The sequence below is a fragment of the Neomonachus schauinslandi genome, chromosome 5 (assembly GCF_002201575.2).
Source record: "Neomonachus schauinslandi chromosome 5, ASM220157v2, whole genome shotgun sequence".
Classification (NCBI taxonomy): domain Eukaryota; kingdom Metazoa; phylum Chordata; class Mammalia; order Carnivora; family Phocidae; genus Neomonachus; species Neomonachus schauinslandi.
The window spans coordinates 38,095,959-38,121,932 of NC_058407.1; the positions used below are offsets into that span (position 1 = coordinate 38,095,959).

At 35.3% G+C, this 25,974-nt stretch overlaps 1 protein-coding gene across 1 annotated transcript in view; it reads right to left on the reverse strand.

The window, feature by feature from the left end:
- Positions 1 to 25,974, reverse strand: part of PTPRQ (protein tyrosine phosphatase receptor type Q) — a 201,427-nt gene that overhangs the window by 146,276 nt on the left and 29,177 nt on the right. The window contains exons 10-17 of the mRNA XM_044914755.1: positions 24,500 to 24,680; positions 23,026 to 23,187; positions 22,742 to 22,921; positions 22,040 to 22,147; positions 21,617 to 21,898; positions 11,805 to 11,987; positions 11,360 to 11,461; positions 6,512 to 6,632 (exon numbers count right to left, since the gene is read on the reverse strand). Coding sequence (XP_044770690.1) covers positions 6,512 to 6,632; positions 11,360 to 11,461; positions 11,805 to 11,987; positions 21,617 to 21,898; positions 22,040 to 22,147; positions 22,742 to 22,921; positions 23,026 to 23,187; positions 24,500 to 24,680 — 1,319 coding nt within the window. The remainder of the gene's footprint in view (positions 1 to 6,511; positions 6,633 to 11,359; positions 11,462 to 11,804; positions 11,988 to 21,616; positions 21,899 to 22,039; positions 22,148 to 22,741; positions 22,922 to 23,025; positions 23,188 to 24,499; positions 24,681 to 25,974) is intronic.

A 25,974-nucleotide genomic window follows, 5' to 3' on the forward strand; every position in this document is an offset into this window, starting at 1 on the left:
TAAATTGAGGGTGTAAAAATTCAAGATCCACCCAAGCAAAATAAATGACTAAGAAGACTGGATTTGAAACAGGGTGTAGTGGGAACTCTGGTAAATTGCCAAGCAACTGCTCCAACTAAAGATAGTTTCTATTCAACTCCAGCTGATTTTTATCACAGGGAATATGGCAAACTTCCTGATTTCTGTAAGAAACAAAGGAACCTGAAGTTTTTCTAGAGATCTATTCATCGTTAAATGCTGACAGAATTCTATTCAAAATTTATTAACTGTTCACAGGTCCAGCAAAGCACAGGTGGCCCACAAGTAGCCTGTTTATGACTTGGCACTCACGTTCATCCAGGTCATTCAGAAAAATGACTAACAAATAGAACTGAGATGGAGCTTTTAATATCCCACTAGAAACCTCAAGTTAAACAACTCAAGGGCATCCTTGTATTGAACCACTTCTTCTACCTGTGTTCATATCTCTCCCAGCCCAATTTGACCCCAATATTCCATTTCTACAATGCTACTTATCAACTTCCTGGCACGGTTCATTCGTATGCCTCCAAGCCTTCATATAAAATTGTCCTCCTTAACCCATAGAGGATACATTCCAAGACCCCCAGTGGATTTCTGCCTGAAACCATAGACAGTTCTGAACCCTATCTATATTATGTTTCTTTCTGTATATACATACCTATGATGAAGTTTAATTTATTAGTTAGGCACAGTAAGAGATTAACAACAATAACTAATAATGAGGTAGAATAATTATAACAATATATTATAATAAAATTATGTGAATGTGACCTCTCTTAAAATATCTTATTGTACTGTACGCACCCTTCTTCTTGTGAAGATGTAACATGATGAAATGCCTACGTGATGAAATGAAGCGAGGTGAATGATGTAGGCATTGTGATGCAGCATTAGGCTATTATTGACCTTCTGATGATTTGTCAGGAGGATCATCCACTTCTGGGCTGCGGTTGACTGTGGGTAAGTGATATTGCAGAAAGCAAAACCACAGAAAAGGGGAGACTACTGTACTGTTTCCAATGAGATGTTCTCCTGATTTATCAATCTATCTTTATAACCTTCCCTTTCTGATTATTGATCTATATTGTATGCTCAAACAGGTAGTTTTAATAGGATGAACATATTTTAGAAAACTGGAAGCAAGAGAACTAAGCATACTTTGAGCAAATAGAAGGCCATTTCAAAAGGTAAACTTTTATGTTACGGGAGAAATTATTTGACCAATGACATTCTTAAAAAAGCTGACTTCCTAATACACTACTTAGCAAGTATTTTTAGAATTATTTCACACACATACTTTATCTCCAATTAGTCTACAATCATTTTTAAATTCTCTCTATATTTTTTATCTCCCCACAGAGTTTAATAAACATTTGTCAGACTGACTAGTTCAGAATTACTTCTCAAAGTTACTACTAAGAAAATGAGAAACATCTAAAAGCCAAGATTTGTACATAAGCTAGAATTTTCAACATTACTTTTACTCCAGTCTTTTAGCTATACCTTATATGGCATTCACCTAGAAGATTTACAAACAAAAAAAGAAAACTACTGTTAAATTTTACTAAAAATATAGAAGCAAAATTGCTAAACAAATCCAAGTTGAATTCAACTACAGATAGTTCCCAACTTACAATGGTTCCACTTAGAATTTTTCCATTTCATGATGGTGTGAAGAGCAATACACATTCAGTAGGAAGTGTACTTAGAATTTTAAATTTTGACCTTTTCCCTGGCTAGCCATATGGAGTACGATCCTCTTTCATGATACTGGGAGAGGCAGCAAGCCACAACTCCCAGTCAGCCACACAATCATGAGGATCAACAACCAATACACTTACAACCATTCTGTACCCATATGACCATTCTGTTTCAGTAAAGTATTCAATAAATTACATGATGTATTCAACATTTTATTGTAAAGTAGGTCTGTGTTAGAGGATTTTGCCCAACTGTAGGCTAACGTAGGTGTTCTAAACATATTTAAAATAGGCTAGGCTAAGCTGTGGTATTCTGCAGATTAGGTATATTAAGTACATTTTTGACTTAATGATACTTTCAACTTATGATGGGTTTATCAGGATGTAACCCTATTGTGAGTCAAGGAAGATCTATATAAAGTAAGTAAATGAGCTTTGTATCAGTTTACTACAATACTACACCTCAATCTAAAGTGTATTAAAAGAATAACTGCTCTAATAGGAATTCATTTATTTAATGGTGGTTGCCCTTGTAATGCAAAGACTGTTTATCGTTTAGACATATATAAGCATAATTTATCAATATAACCGAGGGAAAAAATGCTACTTTTATCATCTTGATAAATGATAAAAGCTATTATGCAAAACAAAGTTTAAAAGGAAACATCATTTAAAAATGCAATTAGTTAAAGCAGATTTCTGTGCACACCATCTAAAAATCAAATGTGACTCACATAGGAGTGGTTGTAAAATGTCTGCACATTAAACCTCATTTTGTAGAGAAATATTCATGACAAAGAGAGAAGTCACCCATTATAATTAATAAAATTGGCAGTCTGCATTTGGTAGACATACTGAAAATAACAAACATCCAAAGATGTTGTTTTTAAAAGAATCTGGTAATTACTGGAACAACTAAAATAATGGAAACTAAGAAGTATGAAAGAAATGTGAACTCCTGAAACAGGAACACTTTTAATAACAATACCACCATTTATCCAATATTTTTTTTTAAAGATTTTATTTATTTTTCAGAGAGCGAGCGAGAGAGAAACAGCATGAGAGGGGAGAGGGTCAGAGGGAGAAGCAGGCTCCCCACTGAGCCGGGAGCCCGATGTGGGACTCGATCCCAGGACCCTGGGATCATGACCTGAACTGAAGGCAGACGCTTAACCATCTGAGCCACCCAGGCACCCCATTTATCCAATATTTTAAGAGAACCACACAGATAATTGAACAGCAGTGCCAAAATTCAACCCCATGTCTCCAAAAGTGTTCCAAGTCTAGACAAAAAACTAGACTTGGAACAAAAACATGTAATATTAAAACCTTTTATAAGCAGTTCTTCCTATATCGTTTGAAATCTAACTCCTGGGATGTCTAAATTATTAGAGTTAATATATCAAGAGATTATTTCTCTAATTTCAATAAGTTGTGAAATATCTTTAAAGTTTTAATAAATTTATGCATCTTTTAAAAAATCTTTATCTTGGGGGGTGGGAGGATGGGTTAGCCTGGTGGTGGGTATTGAGGAGGGCACGTTCTGCATGGAGCACTGGGTGTTATGCATAAACAATGAATCATGGAACACTACATCTAAAACTAATGATGTAATGTAGGGGATTAACATAAGAATAAAAAAATAAAAATAAAAAAATCTTTATCTTAACACTTAAAAAGAAAAATTCACATATTCATTCCAACAGCTTTATCAGGCTTGGCTGCCCAATAAGTTACACACACACTCAGGCACTTAGAAGGTCATTGAACGGCTCTTTAACTGAACGAGTCAGGGCAAAGTGGCCACATTCCCACAACTGGACTCCAAGTTCATTTTTCACAAGGACACCTTACTCAAAACAGGCTGTGGGGCCTGTGCAGTTGAACCATGCCCCTAGATTATGAGACCAGCGAAGTTAGCATGATTCTCATGGCTACTTTGACTTCAGAGTATCTTATTTATTGAAGTGGAACTTTCTGAATGGAGAGACTGAGTTACTGCCCGCTCAGTAAAATATACATATAAAATTTTCAGTAACATTCTAAATTCAGGCAGGCAGTCAACAGTAAAATACATACCAGTAGCCTGTTCTTGACAGATTATATAGCAACCCTGGCTCAAGGATTTCTTTCCCTACAAGAGTCTTAAGATTGTTCGCTAGTTGATGCTTTGTTGTTGTTGTTGTTGTTGTTGTTTGGCTATTTGCTGGTTTTGATGAATTTGCTGTGATCCAGTTCAATTATTTTTTTTAGAGTCATCCTACAGCTGGGGATATACTTCAACAGTGTTAAAAGAGGGACCCTGGCTCTCTCCAGTACAAAGGAGGGAGGTGATTCTCTTGGATGATGCCCCACGTAGTGACCACCCTAATTCTGCAATCTTAAACTCTCCAGCTGATCCTAGGAGCAGCTTCTCTGACTCAATGTCTCTATAAATACCTCTCTGAATGGTAGTAAGAAGGGCTTGCTCCTTCTTAGGATGGAGAGAAAAATGATAAGCCTCTTACAGAATCTCTGTCTTCAGTATGCCACCATGTTCAGCAAGATCTAAACGCCCCTCTAGCAGATCATCCAGGGCTAGGGAAGGATGTGGAAGTTACCTTTGCAATCCTGCCCACTGTCGATTGATGAAAGCATCTAGCTATCTGAAGGTTAAGACAGACATGCTAAGAGAGCTAGGGCATTAGAATAAGCCTGAGGTTGGATCAAGGATAGAACGGAAAATCAGAACTAGAAACTGTGACTAGAAGCTATGACTACAGGTGGGCAGCAGCACGATTCCCAAAAAGCCAGGTAAGATGAGCCATAATATTACAGACTTGAGATTCCCTGACCCCACTTTCAGTGGGCTTCCCTTGCACCTAGAATCCATCTTATGAAGTGAGACAGAAAAGAGATACACCTCAAAAGAGGAGAGAGAATGCACCACTGGGGAGTTGAATTTACACAGCATGATCACTGTATAGAGGGATGAGACTGTCCCTACAGTATGGGCCAGAAAATCCAGTCATAAAATCTTGATTCTCACTTTTATTAACTTGTTTCACTTCCATTTTTCCTAACTCAATAAAATGGCATCATTCTTGATTCAAAAATCTAAAAGTCATCATTGATTCATCTTTTTTTTTTTTATCCCCACAGCCAGTGTATCTCCAAGTTCTGTCAACTCTCCTTCCTAGATGTAGAAAAAAGCTACCCACTTCTCTCCTCCATTGCCAGTAACATCTATTGCCCAGACTACTAAAATAAGCTCCTAGCTAGTATTCCTGCTAACAGTTTTGCCATCTACAATTCTACAATTCTTTCTCCATAAAGTACCCAAAGTGCTTAAAATTCTCTAGTAACTCTTATTACAGTTAAATGAAAATTAAATCCTTTTTGTGGCTTGGCTCCTGACCTATGTCTGCCTCCTATCCCTCAGTATTACTCTGTCTCTCTAACCCCCAGCAACACTGACATCTCTGGTCTTCAAAATGACAAATTATGTTTTTTCACAGAGCCTATACAGCTGATGTTCCTTATTCTTGGAAAATTCCACCTTGCAGATCTTCATATGATAAAAAGCTCATTCTTGTCATCCAGACTGTAACTCAGAACAACTTTTTCAAAAAGGATTTCCCTAAGCATCCCATCAAAAGTATCCCCTGACTTTCCTTCATTTGTTTGTTTATGCGATATATAGTCCAGTTATCCCTTTAGAATATAAGTTCCTTGGGAACAGGAGTCATATGTGTGTCTTGTTCACTGGTATACAGACACTTTATCAATTTTGTTGAATGAAGTAATGAAAAATGGATAAACAAATGAACTGGGCCACAGAGGAGAATGGTTACCTTCTTCCCATTGCTTCTCTTCCTATTGATATTTCTCATGCCACTCTCAATTTTTCCATGACTAGGCAAAATGACTAGGAGTCAGGTAATGAAAAAAATAGGAAGTACAGTCCTAAAGAGTGGTATGCAAAGGGTTTAAAGAGAGATTAGGGAAAGAAGAGTCTTAATTTAGGAAAAAGAAGAGTAGACTTCCTTAAAACATCATAGCCTCTCAGTGTTGGACCTTCAAGTCAGGAATATAAAGGTAAGAAATGTATATGTTCTATAAAGTATTGTGTAAATTGTATTTTCTGAGTTGAAATATTTAAAACCCACTAGGAAATATATAACTGGTGAATCTTTTTATGAGGACTTACATTAGATCAAAGTGAGGATTTTTATATTGAGTTTTCATGAAGCAATAAAACCATGTTGTTAACTGATGTGATATGAGCTAAAGGATTTAATCTTTTACAAAACTGACACATAAATAGGTAATCAGGGTAAAGGTGATCAGAAAAAAATATAGACACACTGCTTAAATTTCATTGGAAAATTGACCTTAAATAACAGATTTGTGAAGAAATATCTTTCAGTTAAATTTTAGTTAAAACTATTCTGCTCAAAGGAACTTAAGACAGTGACATGCAGAATACTTGTGTAAAACTCTGAGTTTAAAATTATATGCTTGTATGCACAGAAGTTGATTAATCAATGACTTTTAAGAGCAGAAATTTAGTATAATTATGCATGATATACACTTTTTTAGGTACAAAAATTATGTTATTTGACTATGCTTGGACTTCTACATAGTATGGGAAAGACTTGTTTCTTTAAAAAAGCATATTAACTGGCCTATTAACAATCAGGTTCTTAATGTAGCATCACATTCTGAAATAAAAAAAAATTACATTCCTATTATGTTACAGATTAATACTTGTTCTCAGAACTATTTCCAAAAAAGAAAAAATTTCTTACCAGACATAAACTGTGTAATAGAGGATAATTCCATTTGGCTCCAGGGGTGGTTGCCATGACAACTTCACCGTGACACCAGACAACTGTTTTACAGAGAAGTCTTTGGGGGGAGAATCAGGAGCTGAAAAGTTAGGGTAAGGATAATATATTTTATTAAACATATGTAAGAGAAGGCTAAAATGGAAATGCACAAAGTTTTCATTATAAACATTCTGGTAAATGAATCAGGCATAGTGTCTTTCTCCATGAGCATTGGAGACTAATTGTTTACTTTCAAAATGAGATGATAAAAAGAGATTTGCATGGTGGTGTTAGAACATCTGTTTCTGTGATTCAATGGAAAAAAATATTTCATGAGAAAAAAGAACAAGGGGTATGTCACAGTGATTCACCTACTGTTCAAGTACATCTTGGTAAATTATCATCCTCTAGTAAAAATAAAACTACTGGGGTGAATAAATATAATATGCAGTAAAAGTGCTCCTCAAATAATAAAAAGAAGTGGAAAAAAATCACACATTCAAGAAGTGGTAGAATGATAAGCATAACACTGGGAGAGCAGTTAAAATGACTGACCTCACAAATAAAAACTACATTCCTCAATTTCAGTTGTCATTAAACTGTAAAATAGTATCAAAATTTGTTCACTGAGTCTTCAAAATTTAATGGTGACAAAGAAAACCAATGTAGCACATAAATAAGAATATGGACAGGTTAGGGTCTACTTCTAATTTTGCTATGACAGCATAAGGATTCAAATAACTTAGCCATTCTGCACTGGATAAACACTAAAAAAAACTACTAGCAAGCTACTTAACCAAGTTCATATTTACATTTAGATAAAATATTTAGAATGGCATTTCTCAGCTACTGTGTAACACCACAGTAATGTCTTAGAAGATTAACATACAAATTTTGCATATAGAAGGGTATAAATTACTAAAAATTTTTATCACTGTTATAGTTATATGTGGAAAGTGAACTCATAGGTAGCTAATAGAAGTTTTAAGAATTTGTTCAGATCTTTGAACAATGTTAATTTATAGATTAGCACGTGCGCACATCACTTTTTCCAATAATTTGAAGAAAACCTTACCTGAATTATTTTAATTTCTTTTTGATTTTCTGAATAATCTCAGCTAGATTGTGTGTGTACATATGCTTGTTTGTGTATATGTGTGTTTTCATTATTTTGGTAACAAGAACTTTCCAACAACAAAAAAATTATTGAGCAAAGAAAAGGTTTATGAGATGAATTCTAAGGAATAATGGTGACAGTTGTATTCATATTTTCATTTGGTATTCTCACAGGCACTACAATAAAAATGCTATCAAATATTGATTATCACAAGAATCCATATATCACTTGGAAACGTCTGTTTCCCAAGATATGAATTACTTCTGAGAACTCTCATTTGTCAAAACAAAAGCCTATGATATTTCTACTAACATCTTTACAAACTTAACTTCTGTTTATCACTGGAAAAAAAAAAAGGATTTAAATCAAAAATAGTACTCATTTAGAACATAATATGTTGTAACTAAGCATTTCTATTCTATAATATGCTTTAAGCTTTTATGTCAAATATCAGATAATTCTGAGTGTTTTATTTTAATTTCAGTATATCCTTGGGCATTTTCCTTTTTTATGCAAAACTTTTTATTGCTAATTAAATACAATTAACATGTCTATCTAGACAAAATATGTACTATAGCAGACTAAGTCTTAATCATTTTGGCATTTGTATTCTGAAGCACAATTTTAAAAATGAAATTGGCAAAGGGGATTAAGAGGCACAAACTTCCAGGCATAAAATAAATTTTTAAAAATTAAATTTACTTTGGGGTGCCTGGGTGGCTCAGTTGGTTAAGCGACTGCCTTCGGCTCAGGTCATGGTCCGGGAGTCCCGGGATCGAGTCCCACATCGGGCTCCCTGCTCAGCGGGGGGTCTGCTTCCCCTTCTGCCCTCTTCCCTCTCGTGCTCTCTGTCTCTCATTCTCTCTCTCTCAAATAAATAAATAAAATCTTTAAAAAAAAATAAATTTACTTTAAAGAAAGAAAGAGGGAAATCAGAATACATAAATGCAATAATATCTTTTGCAATCTATCTAATTCATCATGACAGAGCATATGAGAATAGGTGAGAAGGGTATTCATAAGACTCTTCCTCCCTCTGGCTGCTGTGGTCTTTCCTCCCTCTTCACTCACTTTCCTTCAGGTCACAGCTTAGGTGTAACTTCCTCAGTTACACTTCCTCTGATGCCTCAAAGTAGCTAAAATTCCTCTTTTGTCCTTAGGAATAATTTGGGGGAAATACTTAAGCCAGTGATTAAAGTTATAAAGATTATTCGTCTATACACAAATCAAATTTAGATCTCTTCCACTAAACCACAAGTTTCATGAGGTCCAAGAGCACCTAATACCCAAGAAAGCAAAGCTTCTCAGTCCTTTATCCATTCTTGATTTGCTGAAATTTTTCAATAAAGGGGTCTTGTTCTTCAACCTGCTCATTAGCAATTATATCAATGACTTGGCCAAGGACTTAGATGGTAAGTTCACCATGGTGACTTATACCACGGTAAGTTTAACAGTCCAGGTAATTCAGATACACAGTATAGTTTGAAACTATTGACTTAAGTGGTAAACAAACAAACAAACAAAATAGACAAACAAACAAAAAAGACTTTTGTCAACTCTGCAGACAACTCTGTCTGCTCAGCATATATGTTTACTACTGGTCTAGGTTCCTGCATATAGACCTCAAATTCTTACCATCAGGACTATATTATTAAGTTAGAAAAAAAAAAAGTGGATACTATGTTCAAAAGGGCATTGCATAGATGATTTAGTACATCTTTCTTAGGCATTATCTAAGATGGAAAAAAGAGCTAACCTCACCCCCGCCCCAGCCTTTAACAATCGTCCCATTGGGAAGGATTTATTTATTAGGTTAATTTTTACTTTCTTTCAGCACAAAGAATTGAACTATGAAAGAATGAAAATTTGGACAGGTTTGAGTTTTGATGGAGAAATAACCATAGTTAGTAGATGCAATGACTAAGGAAGACCAACCCATGAGAGTACTTAGAACCTGGGACAAACCGAGCAGCCCACCAGGATGCTTTAATGAAGTAATTTGATGGAGGCAAAAACAGGGAAGGACCTAAAACAGAGGAGAAAGCTCTGAAGACTGTCATTTTGGATAAAATAAGAACAATGCAGAGAAAGGCCTTCCCTCTTCTAGAAGTATATAATGCACATTTTGTCCTGCTGAATGATTAGAATCTGAACATCCACAGAAGGCAACCAAACTTGAGGATGGAAAAATTCAAAAGAGAGGTGGGGAAAGACACCCTACAAACACTTACGATATCCCTCATAACAACAGGACTTCCCTTTGCAGAAATAAAAATAGAAATAACAGTCTCAAATATATACAATGTATAAAACATAAAATGTAAATCCAAATCCCAAATATATTCCTCAAAAGTAATTTTCTTAGCATGATATATACCTAGAACTTGGTGAGGTACCAGTGTAAAGTGGTCTCAGTAGTAAAGTTGATTTTATTCAAGTTAAGAAAAGATATGTTTAAATATTCAATATGAAGGCTATTAACATTCAGGAATAGCATCTTGGCAAATTATGTAGAGAAACCTGGAAACTGGCCTGAACTCATTAGCAAGCTAATCCTAATACAGTAAAAAAGACTGCAGGTTGATATAACAGAATCTACTACAAAACTGATGTAAATATCTATTCTTATGAACATTAAAGTTGAAAAACACAGTCATAACCTACATTAGTTGATGTTCAGACCATTCAAACCAAGATTTTAGCCTTAAAAATTCCCATAAAAAATATTGCTGATTTCTTACAGAGCAAGGATGACTTCAGAAACGAAAAAGAGCATTTTATGAGTGAAATAAGTGAATCAGAAAAGACATGTATCATATGACCTCACTGATATGAGGAATTCTTAATCTCAGGAAACAAACTGAGGGTTGCTGGAGTGATGGGGGGTCAAAGGGATGGGGTGGCTGGGTGATAGACATTAGGGAGGGTATGTGTTATGGTGAGCGCTGTGAAGTGTGCAAGACTGTTGAATCACAGATCTGTACCTCTGAAGCAAATAATACATTATATGTTAAAAAAAAAAAAAAAGAAGAAGAAGATAGCAGGAGGGGAAGAATGAAGGGGGGGAAATCGGAGGGGGAGACGAACCATGAGAGACGATGGACTCTGAAAAACAAACTGAGGGTTCTAGAGGGGAGGGGGGTGGGAGGATGGGTTAGCCTGGTGATGGGTAGTAAAGAGGGCACATTCTGCATGGAGCACTGGGTGTTATATGCAAACAATGAATCATGGAACACTGCATCAAAAACTAATGATGTAATGTATGGTGATTAACATAACATAATTTTTTTAAAAAGAGCATTTTAGGGGTGCTTGGGTGGCTCAGTCGATTAAGCGGCTGCCTTCGGTTCAGGTCATGATCCCAGGATTCTGGGATCAAGCCCCACATCGGGCTCCCTGCTCAGCGGACAGCTTGCTTCTCCCTCTCCCTCTGCCTGCCTCTCTGCCTACTTGTACCCTCTCTCTGTCAAATAAGTAAGTAAAATCTTTTTTTAAAAAAAGAGCATTTTACACCTGATTTTATTGAACATGAATCTGGCTTTGCTAGCTTCTTTTACTCCATGACAATGAAATCTCTGTATAATGCTGGCATGACACACAACTGATACCCAAGTCTAGTAGAATTTTTACATTATATCTTCATTTTATGTACATGCTTTTTTTGAAATGTGATGGATGCAAAATAAATCTGTATCCACTATTGTATTTACCATCTTCTTCAGTCAGTACACTTATGGGTTCGCTCCGCACTCCTTCACCCCTGAGTGTACTAGCAGACACCTCAATCTTGTATTGGGTATATTTCTTCAGTCCTAAAAAGAAATCAAATAGATAAGACTTACAAAATATCCTTTAGTAATATGCAAGAGGCAGACTATGAAACAACTTAATATTCCAAAAGTAAAAACTAAATGAAAATGAAGTGCTTTCAAATAGTAAGTCCTATTACAAAGACAAAATAAGACAAAGTATTGACTTAGAGTATTCTTTCATGTGACTGTAATAAATTCCTAGTTTATTAAACTAAAAAGCCAGAATTGTCCTACCCTGTATAAAACTAATCATACTTACCATTTATAATATAAAAGCAAGGTAATATTTTGTGCCCACTGTCAATATTAATGTTAATACCTAACATTATATATTATTTTTTACCTTTAATGTTCTGGTTCAAAGAGGTTGTATTTATAGTTCTTTCCTCATTTCCATTACTTCTCCTGAAATAAATTGTGTATTTTTGTATGATTCCATTAGGACTACTCGGGGGAAGAAATGACAGCTCAATCTCTCCAGAAGATATATTTTTGTAAGTAATATTTTCTGGTGCACTATCAGGCACTGGGAAAAAAAACAAAAATATAAATGCATAAAATAATTCTATCCTAAAAATATATTCTCAAAAAAAAAAAAAAACCATTTTGCTGAAGTCTTCACCCAAGTGCACTAGGATATGTATATAAGAACATCCTAAATGGAATAAGAGACACAGAACTTATACACTTACAACTATGTAAGAAAAAATTGCTTCTCAAAAGAAAATTCATACTATGATTCTACAGAATAATGCTTATAGGATGATATGTTTATTAAAATACTTGAGATGGCATTAAACTATCTATCGTTGCAGAACACACAGATGCAAGAAAGAAGTTCGAAAAACACCTAAAAATCAATTCTGCCTTTCATTAATAATGATAATATATAAAAGATTAATAATTAGTTTGGGTACAAAACAAGATGTAGGACAAGGCAAGGAACCTCTCCTAGATACAATGATACAATGTTGCACATTAGGACCTGGCAGCAAACCAGTCTTCCAAGGATACAAGATAACATTGAATAAAATACAGGTTTTATGTATCTACTAATGTTCTTATTGTATTGAATCCAATGGTCATAAAATGGTTTTCTATGTATATTCAAATACTAGTACTCCATGTGGAATTCTGATTCTGATAAATATTGAAACGGATACCCTAAACTGAATGACTATCTTAATTAAAACAGTTAAAACCCTTCATAAAATTGAAACAAAGTTTTCTTTACAGGAATTGCAGAGTTGGACAAGGTAGTTAGAAATCTGTGGTAGCCAAAAAAACAAAAGCAAAAAAAATTAAATTAAACAAAAAAACAAAGTAAAAATGGGTATCCTGAAACAGAAGCTGGTACTAAAACCAGCTCTGTCTTAGAGGGGACTGGCCGATCCTGGTGATGTTGAGTTTTTGCATTAACAGCTATACGGAATTCCAGATAAAGAAGAGAAAGCCTTGGGCCAGAGGAAGAGTAAGGGATATCCCCATTTAAGAAGATGGAAAACCAAAAGCACGCAATTTCAACCATTTTACTGGACAACTCAGGGAGGTACCTTCAATTCTTCTGCAGAATGCCACAGAATTCAGTGTGAGTGGTAACTCCTGATCTTGTGCAATGTGATGTGTTCACCCTCAGGGAAGAGGGAGTAAGAAGCAAACCCACCATACAAAAGAGGACAGAGAAGATTTTTTTTTTTTTTCTCACTCCATTCTGGATGAAGAAGTGAAAGAGAAAGAAAAATTATGCAGTTTTGGAACTGCACACCTATCCCTAAGAGCCTATGTGGCTCAAATCCATGCTACCTGAAAAACCTTCACTTCAGAATTTAAATTAAAATGAATCTGTAATAGAGTGGCTGTTATTCAAAAGCAACTAGCAGAAGCAAACATAAATCCTCTCAGAAGGAACTCAGCTTCAACTCAGGCCGCATAAATGTACCACGGATAAATTTCAAGGAAAATGTGCTGACTGATAAAATCACTAAACAAGCATATCAGACACCAATAAAGTTAGCAAAGAAAAAGGAAAACAAAAATCTGTCTCTCTCCCTTACTCCCCCACACACAAACACACAGCAGTCAGACTTCAAAAGACTTCGGATAATTGAATTTACCAAAGCATAAAAATAAATGTTTAATGCATTTCAACAGATCTAACAGATTTGAAAATATGAGCAAAGAATTCTTTAGATAATAATAAATGATATATAGCCAAGCAGATTTGAAAGAGAACCAGTTAGGCCTTCTGGAATAGAAAAACAAGATAACTGAAATTAAAATTCTTTTGATGTATAAAAAAGCACATTTGATAGAGATAGAGAGAAATTTAGTGAAAAGGATGACAATATTAAAAAATTATCAAGAATGTAGTTCAGAGAAAGAAAATAGGGAAAATATAAAATGGCAGTTAAGAGACATGGAGTATATATCAAAGGAGTCTGAGATAACAGACAGGATGAGGATGAAGAAATATTTTTAAAAGGATAATGGCTGAGACTTCAAAATTGTTGGAAGATATTAAACTTTAGGTCAAGGAATCTCAATAAGTTCCAAGCAGGAAAATATTTTAAAACAATCATATTTAGACACACCACTGTGAAAGAGAAGATCTTAACAGCACCAAAAAAACAGATCATCTACATAGGAATGACAATTAGACTGACAAATTGACCTCAACTGAAAAACAACTGGAATTCTATAGCCAGAAAAATTAACAAAAGCAAAATAAAAACATATTCAGACAATCACAACCAGAAAATCCTCAATGAGTGATGTTATAAACAATGCATTTTAGGCAGAAAAATATTTACGGGGGATGAAAGAACCACAGTTGCAAAGATAATGGTTTAAAAATCACCTGCATGGAACAATAACAATAACAACTAATTGGAGGGGTTAAACAATATAAACTATGTAAACATTATTGCCATTATAAAGTCCTATTACAAGAATCTTTCCTTTCAAAAGAAAGAATTGAACCTTTTTTTATTGGTCCTCTAAATACAATGGATATAAAGTTGCTACTAATAAATTTAATGAAGTAGAAAAATACAGTTCAAAAGCCTTGAAAGTGTAGATGCAGTATCACTGCTCCCAATTGTTAACTGCTATGGAATATAAGGCACGCTTAATAGGGAAAACTGACATACAGATGTTGATATTTCTAAAACTTTCAGAAGAATTGTAATTTAACACATAGTTTGATGTAGTTATATATAGCAGTATAATTCTACACAATATAATCCCTTTGCATACACTCAAAATCTTCTCTAGCATCTTCCCAAGGCAACCCATTACATGGAGAAAAATCCTCAACTGCTCTGAATGCTTTCTTAACCTTCTGGATCTAAGTGAAATCTTGGACCTCCTGAGAACATTACATTTTAGTGCTCTCAGGGAACAGGTAGTCATTTGTTTTTCTCCTACAATCCCTAGAACCATAGGACCTGGGAGTTCAGTAGCTGCATTTACAGCTCCTCTTTGCCATATCCAGATTGTTTCTCCTTCCTTCTACCTGAAGAATTCTAGTGCTACCCCTCCTTAAGAGTCATACTTCTTCAAACATCTAAAATATTGTATCACCTAAAAGGGGAGTGGGGTGGGGAGAAGGGTGAAATAGGTGATGGGGATCAAGGAGTGCACCTGTGATGAGCCCTGGATGACGCAAGGAAGTGTTGAATCACCATATTGTACACCTGAAACTAATATTGCACTGTATGTTAAGTAAGTGGAATTTAAATAAAAACTTTAAAAAAAGGAAAAAATTTTATCACCTGGATGACTGACTTCCTCTCTACCACTCTTAAGAGATGTCAACGTCAATGCAAATGATCTGCCCAGTTCCCTGGACTCTGTATTCCTTGATCTCCATAATTCCAAGTTTTCCTCCACCTCACTTTAACCGCTAGTTTATACCTTGTCATTACCAATAATTGCCCATATTCCTTTCTTTGGCAACACCTCCTCTTTCTAGCTTACTGACCTTTGTACTGACAATCCAACAATTCCTTGACCCTCATCATAACTTCATTTTATCCCCTCCCTTACATCCTCATCTCCCTACTCACTCAGGCCAGAGCCCATCGCCTACCACCAGAACCAGTCCCTACCAATTTCCATCAACTCCTTCTGTTTCCATCTTGCTTTCCAGCAAAATTCCAATCCGAATTAAACCGAGCTCAGTGCTAGTTCCATATCTGCAACGGAACAGCTGAAAACATCGGAAGAAAGCAAAACTCCATGCTAACTAGCCTCATTTAAATTTAAACCTCAAATTTCAAATGAATTTTTTCCACTTCCCAACAGCCTAAATTTTACTTTAGTCAGTTCGGTCCAAAGCTCTGCTCCGTATGTTTTCACCATCTTCTCTGTCCACAAACATCCGAAATCCCTCCCCACTTCTTATTCAAAGCTGAAAATCTTGCTTCCCACTTCATTTCGATAATAACACTCAGTAGAGAACTGCATTATCTTCCTTCTACCGATTTTCCTTTAACTGCTTTCTCTCCTTACTCCCTTCCAAGGCATGGCCCTGCACTTTTTTTTTTCTTTCAAGTTTTTATTTAAATTCCAGTTCATTAACATACAGTGTAATATTAGTTGCAGGTGTAGAATTTAGCTATTCATCACTTACATACAACACCTAGTGCTCATCACAAGTGCCCTCCTTAGTCCCCATCACCTATTTAACCTATCCCTCCACCACCTCTTCTCCAGTAACCATCAGTTTGTTCTCTATAGTTAAGAGTCTGTTTCCTGGTTTTCCTCTCTTTTTTGTTCCCTGTGCTCATCTGTTTTGTTTCTTAAATTCTGCATATGAGTGAAATCATATGGTATTTGTCTTTCTCTGACTGACTTATTTCGCTTAGCATAATACTCTCTAGCTAGATCAATGTCATTACAAATGGCAAGATTTCATCTTTTGGATGGCTGAGTAGTATTCTGTTGTATAAATATACCACATCTTCCTTCTCCATTCAACAGTCAATGGAAATTTCCTAGCCCTCCATTTCTGTGCTAGATTCCACTCTATCTATCTAGTCAGAGGTTTTAGAATTGAAGTTATTCCCTCTCTGTTGTGTTATTGGTTTTTCTCTTTTGGTTGAATTATTTCTATATTGTATACATGTGAACACACACACACACACACACACACATTATATCACAGCAAAAGAAAAAAAAAAAAAAGACACTTGACTCTCTTTGCCCTTTCAAGTATTGCTCCATTCTGGCCTCCATGCCATATCAAAATTGCTCAAAATTTCCACCTTTATTCATTTTCTCCACTTTTTAAATCTCTCATTCTGTCTTAGTCTCACTTCAGTTAGGCATTTTCCTCCACTTTTTTCTATGAAACCTGCTGTCATGAAGTCACCAGTGATCTCCATAATGCCAAACCTCTCATCAGTTGTATGCCCTCATCATCCTTACTTCACTGACAGCAGTATTTGACATAGGAAATGAATTACTTCCACTTGAAAATCTTCATTCACTTGCATTGCAAGACACAATCTTCTGATTTTCCTCTTACCTCACCACTGCCCACTTCTGCTTAGTCCTTGACTAACTCCTCTCTGACTTCTCCAAGTCCATAGGTCATATTGCCCCAGAACACAGGTGTCTGCTTCTTTCCATTTCTATCTACACACCCCCTGAGGTGACTTTTTCTCATCCCTTGACTTTAAATTGTGTATTCAACCCTGGATCCTCTCCCTGAGTTTCAAACTTATATATGCAAGTGCCTTCATGACAGGTACTTAGATATTTAAAACATGTTCAAAACAGAACTGAATTTCCTCCAAACTGACCTCTTCTCCAGACTTCCCTATCTCAGTAAATGGTAGCACCACTCACCCAGATTTTCAAATGAAATACCTAGTAAATAATCATGTTTTTCTCTTCATTCCCAAATCCAACATAGTCATCAGAGATCTTCCAAAATTGCAAATAATATCATGTTCTTGTCATAATTCTTCAATAGCTACTCATTATAATTAAACTCCAAACCTCTTAGAATAACACCAAGAATCTGCACAATCCACCTTTGCCAGCCTGTCTCTCCTCATCTGCTAATGACAGGAATGCTCTGCTCTTCCTCAACCACATAAAGTATCTTCCCACTTGAGAAATCTGGCTATTGCTATTCCTCCTTCTGGTGGACTTTTCTTCCTTATCCTTATCTAACTTGCTCTTATACATTGTTAATATCTCTGGGCAAATATAATTTCTTCAGAGAGGGCTTCTCTCATTCCACCACCTCCAATAGTCTGTTTACTAGTCAAGTAACTCTCTCTTCTTTCCCTGTTTTTTTTTTCTTATTACAATTTACCACTACCAAAGTCACATATATTACTTTATACTGGTTTATTTTCTGTGAAACTTCTAAAATGTTAAGTTCCAGGACGGTAGGAATTTTGTCTTACTGCTGTACCCACAATGCATATGAATCCACAAAAACATGTTCAGGCCATGAATAAATATGTTCAACATGACATAAAATATATTTAAAAACAAGAGAGAAATTCACAGCTAAGCAAAACAAGATTGAATTGAATAGCTCTTTAACCGCAAGAAAAAAAGGAGTCAGTAATACTATGCTTGAACTTCATAACTCAGTATGACTTCTGATTTTGAAAAATTCCCATTGGAACTTGCTAAGTTGTCCCTCTGGAGTTGTCTGCCTACCACCAGTAGTCAGAATATAAATATGCACCCCTGACCCCAGGCTGATATCCTTTGCATTTTTATTCATTTATCCTTAGGGGATAACCAGTGTTGGATTCAGGGAAAATAAGACAGCCTTGATGACTTACTGATATTGGAGAGCAATGATGGACTTAGAGTTTTCTGAACCAACACAGTGTGTCCAATTGGAGAAGTATTGTGTAAAATAGATAGCTCATGAATAAAAAGACTATGGACTCTGAGAAACAAACTGAGGGTTCTAGAGGGGAGGGGGGTGGGAGGATGGGTTAGCCTGGTGATGGGTATTAAAAAGGGCACGTATTGAATGGAGCACTGGGTGTTATATGCAAACAATGAATCATGGAACACTACAACAAAAACTAATGATGTAATGTATGGTGATTAATACAACATAATAAAAAAAAGTTTAAAAAAATTATTACAATTGGTTGGAATAAGCTGAATCTATTTAAAAAATAAAAATAAGAAATGTTTGTTCATGATGGTCCCAAAATAGGAAGTGACAAGTTACCTTGAGTATTCCAAAAGATTGTTGTTTGGCATGCAAAGTTATAATGATATGTAGAAAAAATTTTAAATGCTATTCATTAATATAAATAAATTTATAGAGCCCTCCACAAACTTTTGGTCAACATCTAGGTTACTATCCACTAGTGGTTATTACCCCACATCAGACATACTCAAGGCATTTTGTTAAAGGCTTCCCATAAAGAAAGGTAGATCTTAAAGAGGAAAGAGAAAAATAGAGATCATCAAAAGGTAATTTATATGAGAACTTAAAGTTCTTTATATGATTACTGAACCCTAAGTATGAGAAAACATGAATTAATCTTGTTTGATTGCAAACTCTACATTCTATACTTAAAACACACATAAACACAGTCTCTCTTTCATACACACACACACACACACACACACGCACACACCCATGAGCTCATCCTCGTATTGATCTTTTTTGCTTGAACACAAGAGTATTTTACTCCCAAGCATAAGTAAACTCTGATTCCCCAATCAAAATAAAGCATGTGCACAAATAATTTATTCTTATTTGTAGCTAGCAGCATTAACACACTACTAACCGATCCCTCAATTTCTCATGAACCAATGTTGAAAAGTGGGCTCTTGTTTTTTATAGTAAGACTTGAGGATGGATTCATTCCATTTAATAAGAATATGAAGCCTTGGGAATAGATAGATAGCTGTTCTTGCTTCAAATGACACCTTGAGACTACTTAACATTCTAGCTTCCTCTTTTGCAAAAAGAGCTAAAACTGGTGGCTCAATAGTAGCACACATATCATGGGAAAAGTCATAATGTAGATTTCATTGTCCACCGTTTTCATCTAGATGAAGAACGCAAAGATGTTGAGAGTACCCTACTTTAAGACAGTTCGAAATTAGAAGTATGGACATTGAACACAATGCCCTATTATTCAGTCTGTTTTGCTTCTGAAGAGCCTAGTATCAAAAAATAATTAGCAAAGAACAAAAAAGATTTTTCTATAGATAATCACTAAGGTGTTCTTGATGCTGTGACCAGTAGTGAAGTATTTGTAGTGAAGTATTGGTAAGTATTTGATAAGCATTCATGAATATGATGATTGTTTAATATAACAGGAACTTTGAAAGTTCTTCTTTCCTTCTTCATGCTATGCAGAGCCCAAGTAGCAAAATATCTCTGCAACAATGAACAGAAAAAATCCTGGATATATTCTATAATTTACCAACTTTATTGATGGCTTCTGAAACAGATTATATTGTGAAAGGAAATATGCTTTATAGTCTGATGCATTTGGGTCCCAGGTCCAGCTTCATCACCTACCAGCTGGGTGACCTTAAAGCAATTAAACATCTACCAATTAATTTTAACTTTAGGAGGGCAGAAATTCACTTTCATTTACAGTGTTATATTCTCAGTAGGGCTTGGCATATTGCAAATATTTGTTAAATATTTATTGAAGGATGAACCTCTCATACCTGTTTTTCATTAGGCAATGAAGATAGTACTATCTTAATGCTTTATTTTAGAATTAAAGAGGTAATTTTCATGAAAGCCAATGGCATAGCCCATGGCACTTTGCAGGTGTTTAAAATATGCTTGTTTCTTTCCTTGAACTAGTGTAAAATAAAGCTAGGTCAGGTAAAGAGGAGATATTTTTCTTTAAAAAATACTGATTTTAAAAACAATATCTATCAAAGCAATGGAACATGCCAGTATACAGTTTAACATCAATTAGATTTCACTTTAAGGGATAACTCTTGATGCTATAAAACATTCCTTTCATTACTCTCTCAGTCCAGCAATTACAATTGCCATTCTCCATGGGCTCTTTTATGTCATCTCATTTTATTAATTTCTGTGACCGGTCTCAAGAAGATACTCCTGTTCAAAGATAAACTGCTTTACTAGATTCCTATATCCTTAAGGTTAGAGACAGGGCCTCACATATAGCATGTGGCTGAACCATATGAAATTGCTGATACTTGGCCACTATGACCCATAGGAATAGTAATTCCATATGGTTCAGCCAGTAGCTAGTCAACAGATATTTAATTTTAAAAGTAGGAGTAAAACAGAAACTTTATATTTTTTATTAATTCTCAGCATAAATTACAGGTTGGCTTAAAAGTGATGCTCCAATATATGATTATAAACATAATATAACAATAAACTTGTTATAATCATCTTGTAGCACTGAAACTGAAACACAAGAGTGTAATTCCTTGCTTCCATGATATTCCCCTCCCTACCCACCCAACAACTTCAAAAACATCCACTCTACCCTATTCTTTAAGATCCAGGTCAGATGCTATCTCCTCCATAAGACTCAACCAGGCATGCCCTTCGTATGCTCCTACTCTGCACCTCTTTCATTTTTTTTTTTAAAAAGATTTTATTTATTTGAGAGAGAGAATGAGAGAGAGAGAGCAGGAGAGGGGGGAGGGTCAGCAGGAGAAGCAGACTCCCTGCCGAGCAGGGAGCCCAATGCGGGACTCAATCCTGGGACTCCAGGATCATGACCTGAGCCGAAGGCAGTCTCTTAACCAACTGAGCCACCCAGGCGCCCCTCTGCACCTCTTTCTATATACATACCTCATTGGAGAACAGGAATCTATTCTTATCAGTGGGCTCTGCCTTTACCTAATCTGCAAACATGTAGTTATTTTACAGGTACTCTGAAGGATTCCTTGGTTTCTAAAGGTCTTTCGCTTGAAAAATTCACTGATTTTATTTTGGAGTTCCCATATATGTAAAGCAGACTTTAACAATCGACACAGCAAGCCTTTTCCCCACACCTTCCCAGAAATAAATAAATAAATAAATAAATTTCTGGGTTATACAAAAAAGAATAAGAGATTTTAGGTTATTTAAAATATAAACAATATGACAATTGTCAGCCATGTTTACTTCATTACTATGTATTATTAAACAGCAAACAAAAAACTTACCAGTCTCAGAAGTCCTTACAGAGAGTAAAGAAGATAACTGATTGCCATGACCAAATCTGGTATATGACCTGACAGAAATGTTGTAGAGGGTGTAAGGTTTTAAGCCCCCTAAAATTATGTTTGTGGTTGAGGTGTTCTTCATAAACAAGGTGTCCATATTTTTATACAGCACTTCATAAGCAACAATAATCCCATTGGGTTTCTCAGGTGGTGACCACTTCAAATTTATTTCACTTGCAGTAACATCAATAACTTCAATATCTTGAGGTGATGATTCTGGTTCTGGGGGATGAAAACAAAATTTTAAATACATGTATTTTTTCATACTAATTGCTTCAGCCACTAAGGGAGCAAGAGATAGACAGCAGTAAGCATGCAACACTACTTGCTTCTCTTTATTAAAATTGCACCTGATATTCTTACCATCTTCTGGAGTTCTCACAAAGATGTCATTTTCTTCAGACAAAGAACCTTCTCCAACATGGGTTGAGGCAGCCACTCTCATTTTATATTTCGTGTACTTCTTTAACCCTATAATGACAACAGTAATCTGTTTAAAGATCATAAAATAGCATTCATGGATTAGGGTCATTTGACACAGGACTAGTGAAAATAATTTATTTGGGAGACTGGCTCTCCAAGTCAGTTTCCTTGTAATCTCATTGTCCCAAAATTCCTCAGGCATGAGGGTCTTCCCATGTTGATGATATTTTAGTTCTTTCCTGAATATTAGGGTAATCACTGAAGCTGAAAAATAATTTTTGGCACGCTGCAAGGACTATGTTGACTTGGCACAAACAGCATGTCAGCTCAGTAACTTCAGGTGATTTTCACATTCATTCATTCAAGCTTTTAACACTTTACTTCAGTGTACCAGATATAAAATTCTCTGGGTTAAGTATATCCCTACAATACTTGGTGATCTGATGATCTCTTTTTTTTGTAGATAAATATAGATAAAGAAAAACACATTTAATCAAGTTATTTCTTCACATTTTTCAAGATGTCCATGGCAGCACAGCATAAGAAATCTGAAATGAGGCAGCACATGTCCTGCAGTGTTTAAGGCAAAAAGAGATGCATATTTTCATCAGAAAAGCGATGTTTTAAAAAAGATTGTTCTACCTGTTATAAGAAAGCTGTTATCTGTAGTAGTCATCTGGAATGCTCTGTTTGTATCCAGTTCCATTGCATAAATGGTATAATGAGTTATTTTTCCATTGGGATATTCTGGAGGATCCCAATACAACAAAATAGATGAAGAACTAATATTTTTATAGTTTATAATTTGAATGGAGCTTGGCACTTGTAAAGAAGAATGAACAATTAATGTGAGCAAAAAGAAAAAGTATTACAATGTGTAAGAGCAGTATTTGCAGGTAATTATTTCAAAGGAAATACATTCTTACCTTGCTCACGTGTCCTCACATTGAGAACCGTTGGTGGTCCTTCTCCCATGATGGTGAAAGCAGATACACTAATCATGTGCTCAGTGAAAGGTACAAGTCTCCTGATAACATAAGACAGCTGTTCAGCAGCAATGTTGGTGATATACAGATTCCTTGTAGTTCCTATTTGAAATCAGTTAAAAAAAATCATGATCAAAATTATTTTTCCTCATAGAGTGAAACCTTAAACTTGATTTCACATTAGTCATTAATTTTTCTATGTACTCCTTTATGCAAAATAATAAAAATATGTGTAAATAATAAACATGTATAATTAGTAATACATACATCTTGGAACATGAGACTAGTGTTTTGAGAAAATACAACCTTCTGAAAGGGACTGGCTAGGAATTTTCTCTGAAATGAAAGATGAGGTAATAATATCAAATTAAAATGTTATAAGTCAATGCTATGTTGTAATGTGAATGTTATCGAAATGAGACTTATTTGGACTAAAAAAATACCATACCTTTATCAAACCCCTTGGGGGTTTAAAGTAAGCATGCTTGGATAACTGACACGTAAATATGTCTGAACAAGGATTTCAAATAATGTTAATTTTTTTTTTTATTAAGAACCTGTGCATCCAACAATGTTAAATAACAATTAGGCCAGACAAATACTCAAGGAAACATCTGTATCAGAAATTGTGGGCCTCTTAATTTTTAGTGTTGCTCCAGTCTTTGCACAGCTCAAAATGGATCAGTAAATGAAATAAACATATATCGAATGTAATGTGATACTTTTGACTAATTCTGCATCAATAAAATAATATAATACTTGTAATTTGGAATGAGACAACTACTGAATCAGAAAAAAAGGCAATGAAAAAAAATTCTTCTCATTTTTAGAATGACCAGAGAGATCATTTAGATCTGCGTCATGTAACCAACTATTTTTAATTTGCTATATATGGCATTCTTCTTTTAGAAACAGTAAGATCCATTGACCCTGAAAAGCAAGTGTATACACTAATGACATCACCACATCGCTGGGGTCACCTACACCTGTTTATCACCCCATGCACTAGAGTTGTAACTTTCTGACCTATTTACCTTTAGTGACATTTGAAAACCTATTAGTCAAAAGCTGCAGAGAGTGTGAGGCCTGTAAATGATTTGAAGATATGTTAATCCCTCCCCATCACACCTGCTTTGGCAACTGTAATAACTGATTGTCTATGCAGCTTGGCCAGAGACTCTAGGGTGCTACTTTCTCTAGGAGGAAGGTCAAATGGGTTAGGAGGGGCCAACTCCTGCCTGTGTGGCATAACCATTTGCTGCATGAGGTTATCCAACAGTTGAAGAAGAAAAAATCTGACTCCAGCCCATGAACCATTAATAATTTGGTTGAACTCTAAGCTAAAGTTCATATCTGTGCTAGCTCGTACTGATGGTTTGAAATACACTTCAAAGAACATAAATACTGTACCTACCAACTGCTGAATGCTGCTCTTCAGCTCTGTTCCTCACAGGGAAATTATCACGCGCATGACTGTTATATATAGCTGAAGCAAGCGAGTAGAGGTCTGAAGATATCTCTGCTGAACCCTCAAATAATTCTGCCATTGACTCTTCTTTGTTCACAGTTTCTGGAGTCATGGGGTCATCTATATACTGTAATTAAAAACAGACTATTTACAATGACTGTAACATTTACACTTAATAATGACTTCACTCAAGTATTTAGCTTAATTAAAAAACTAGTAACTTTGGAATCACACCTTTTAAAAAGACAGTATTATATCCACAACTACTGTCTTCCTTTACATTCCCAGATTTCATTCTAGAGCTATTAAATTCCTGCATCATTTTAACACATCCTGATCACTCCATTATCTTAAGAGATCAATACTGTATTGTGGGATGAAGGGGATATTTGTTTCCGATTTGAGTTAATTATTGTAAAATTAGACATCCTCATACAGAGGTTTCATAACTAAACTATTTTAAAACCATTCACCCCCAAAAGTAAGTGTTCTAGGCACAGTGCCTTATTAAAATATGTTTTGCTTCTCTATCTGTGTTCTCATTTGCATATGAGGTGTGAGAGGCTTGTATGCCCGCTTGATACATCAATAATAGTTTATCTTTGATCAAGTGAAGTTACAGACATGAACAAAACTGCATGGCAATCGCTTTCAAATAGCCTATCCAAGGCTCTGGACGTAAAGAATATTTTAAGTAACTGTGATTGCTCCTAGATCCCATAATGTACTTCACACATGTCAAGTTCACCAAAGTAACAGATACTGAAGTAAAAATATCAGGGGCACATTACAGATAAATGCAGAAGAGTTTCTATTGGGATAACAAGATGACTCTCTCCTTTCCCCCTTCCCACAAAGCATAACTGATTGAGGAAAGGGTATTTGAGCCAAATACTATTAGGTATTTTGTGTAGTTTTCAACCTCGGAAATAAGACTAAACATTAATCAAAGTAAATGTTGCCTTAAGAGACTTAACAACCAAATGAAATGTGTGAACTTTGGATTCTAATTAGTACATATCTACCAACATAGGCTTCAAAAATAATCAGGAAAATGTGAATATGTTCTAGATATTAGATGATACCAAAACAATATTAGTAATTCTGATAGTTGTGGTAATGGAATCATTATATGAATTAAAATGTCCATGAGTTTTAGAGATTTGTTATTAAGTAGGCAGGTAGGAGCAAAATGGGAAGTCTGGAATTTATTCTAAAATATGCCCAAGGCAACAGTAACAATGGGAAACAGCTGATGCCAGTATGACAGGTTGTTAGTTACTGAATCCAGGTGAGGGGCAAATAGTGGGTTATTACATTCTCTTCTCTACTTCCATATCTGTTCAAAATTTTCCAAGATAAAATCATTTAAAAAAAAAAAGACATTGCAAGAACTACTTGCTTTTGGTTCATTCCTTTTC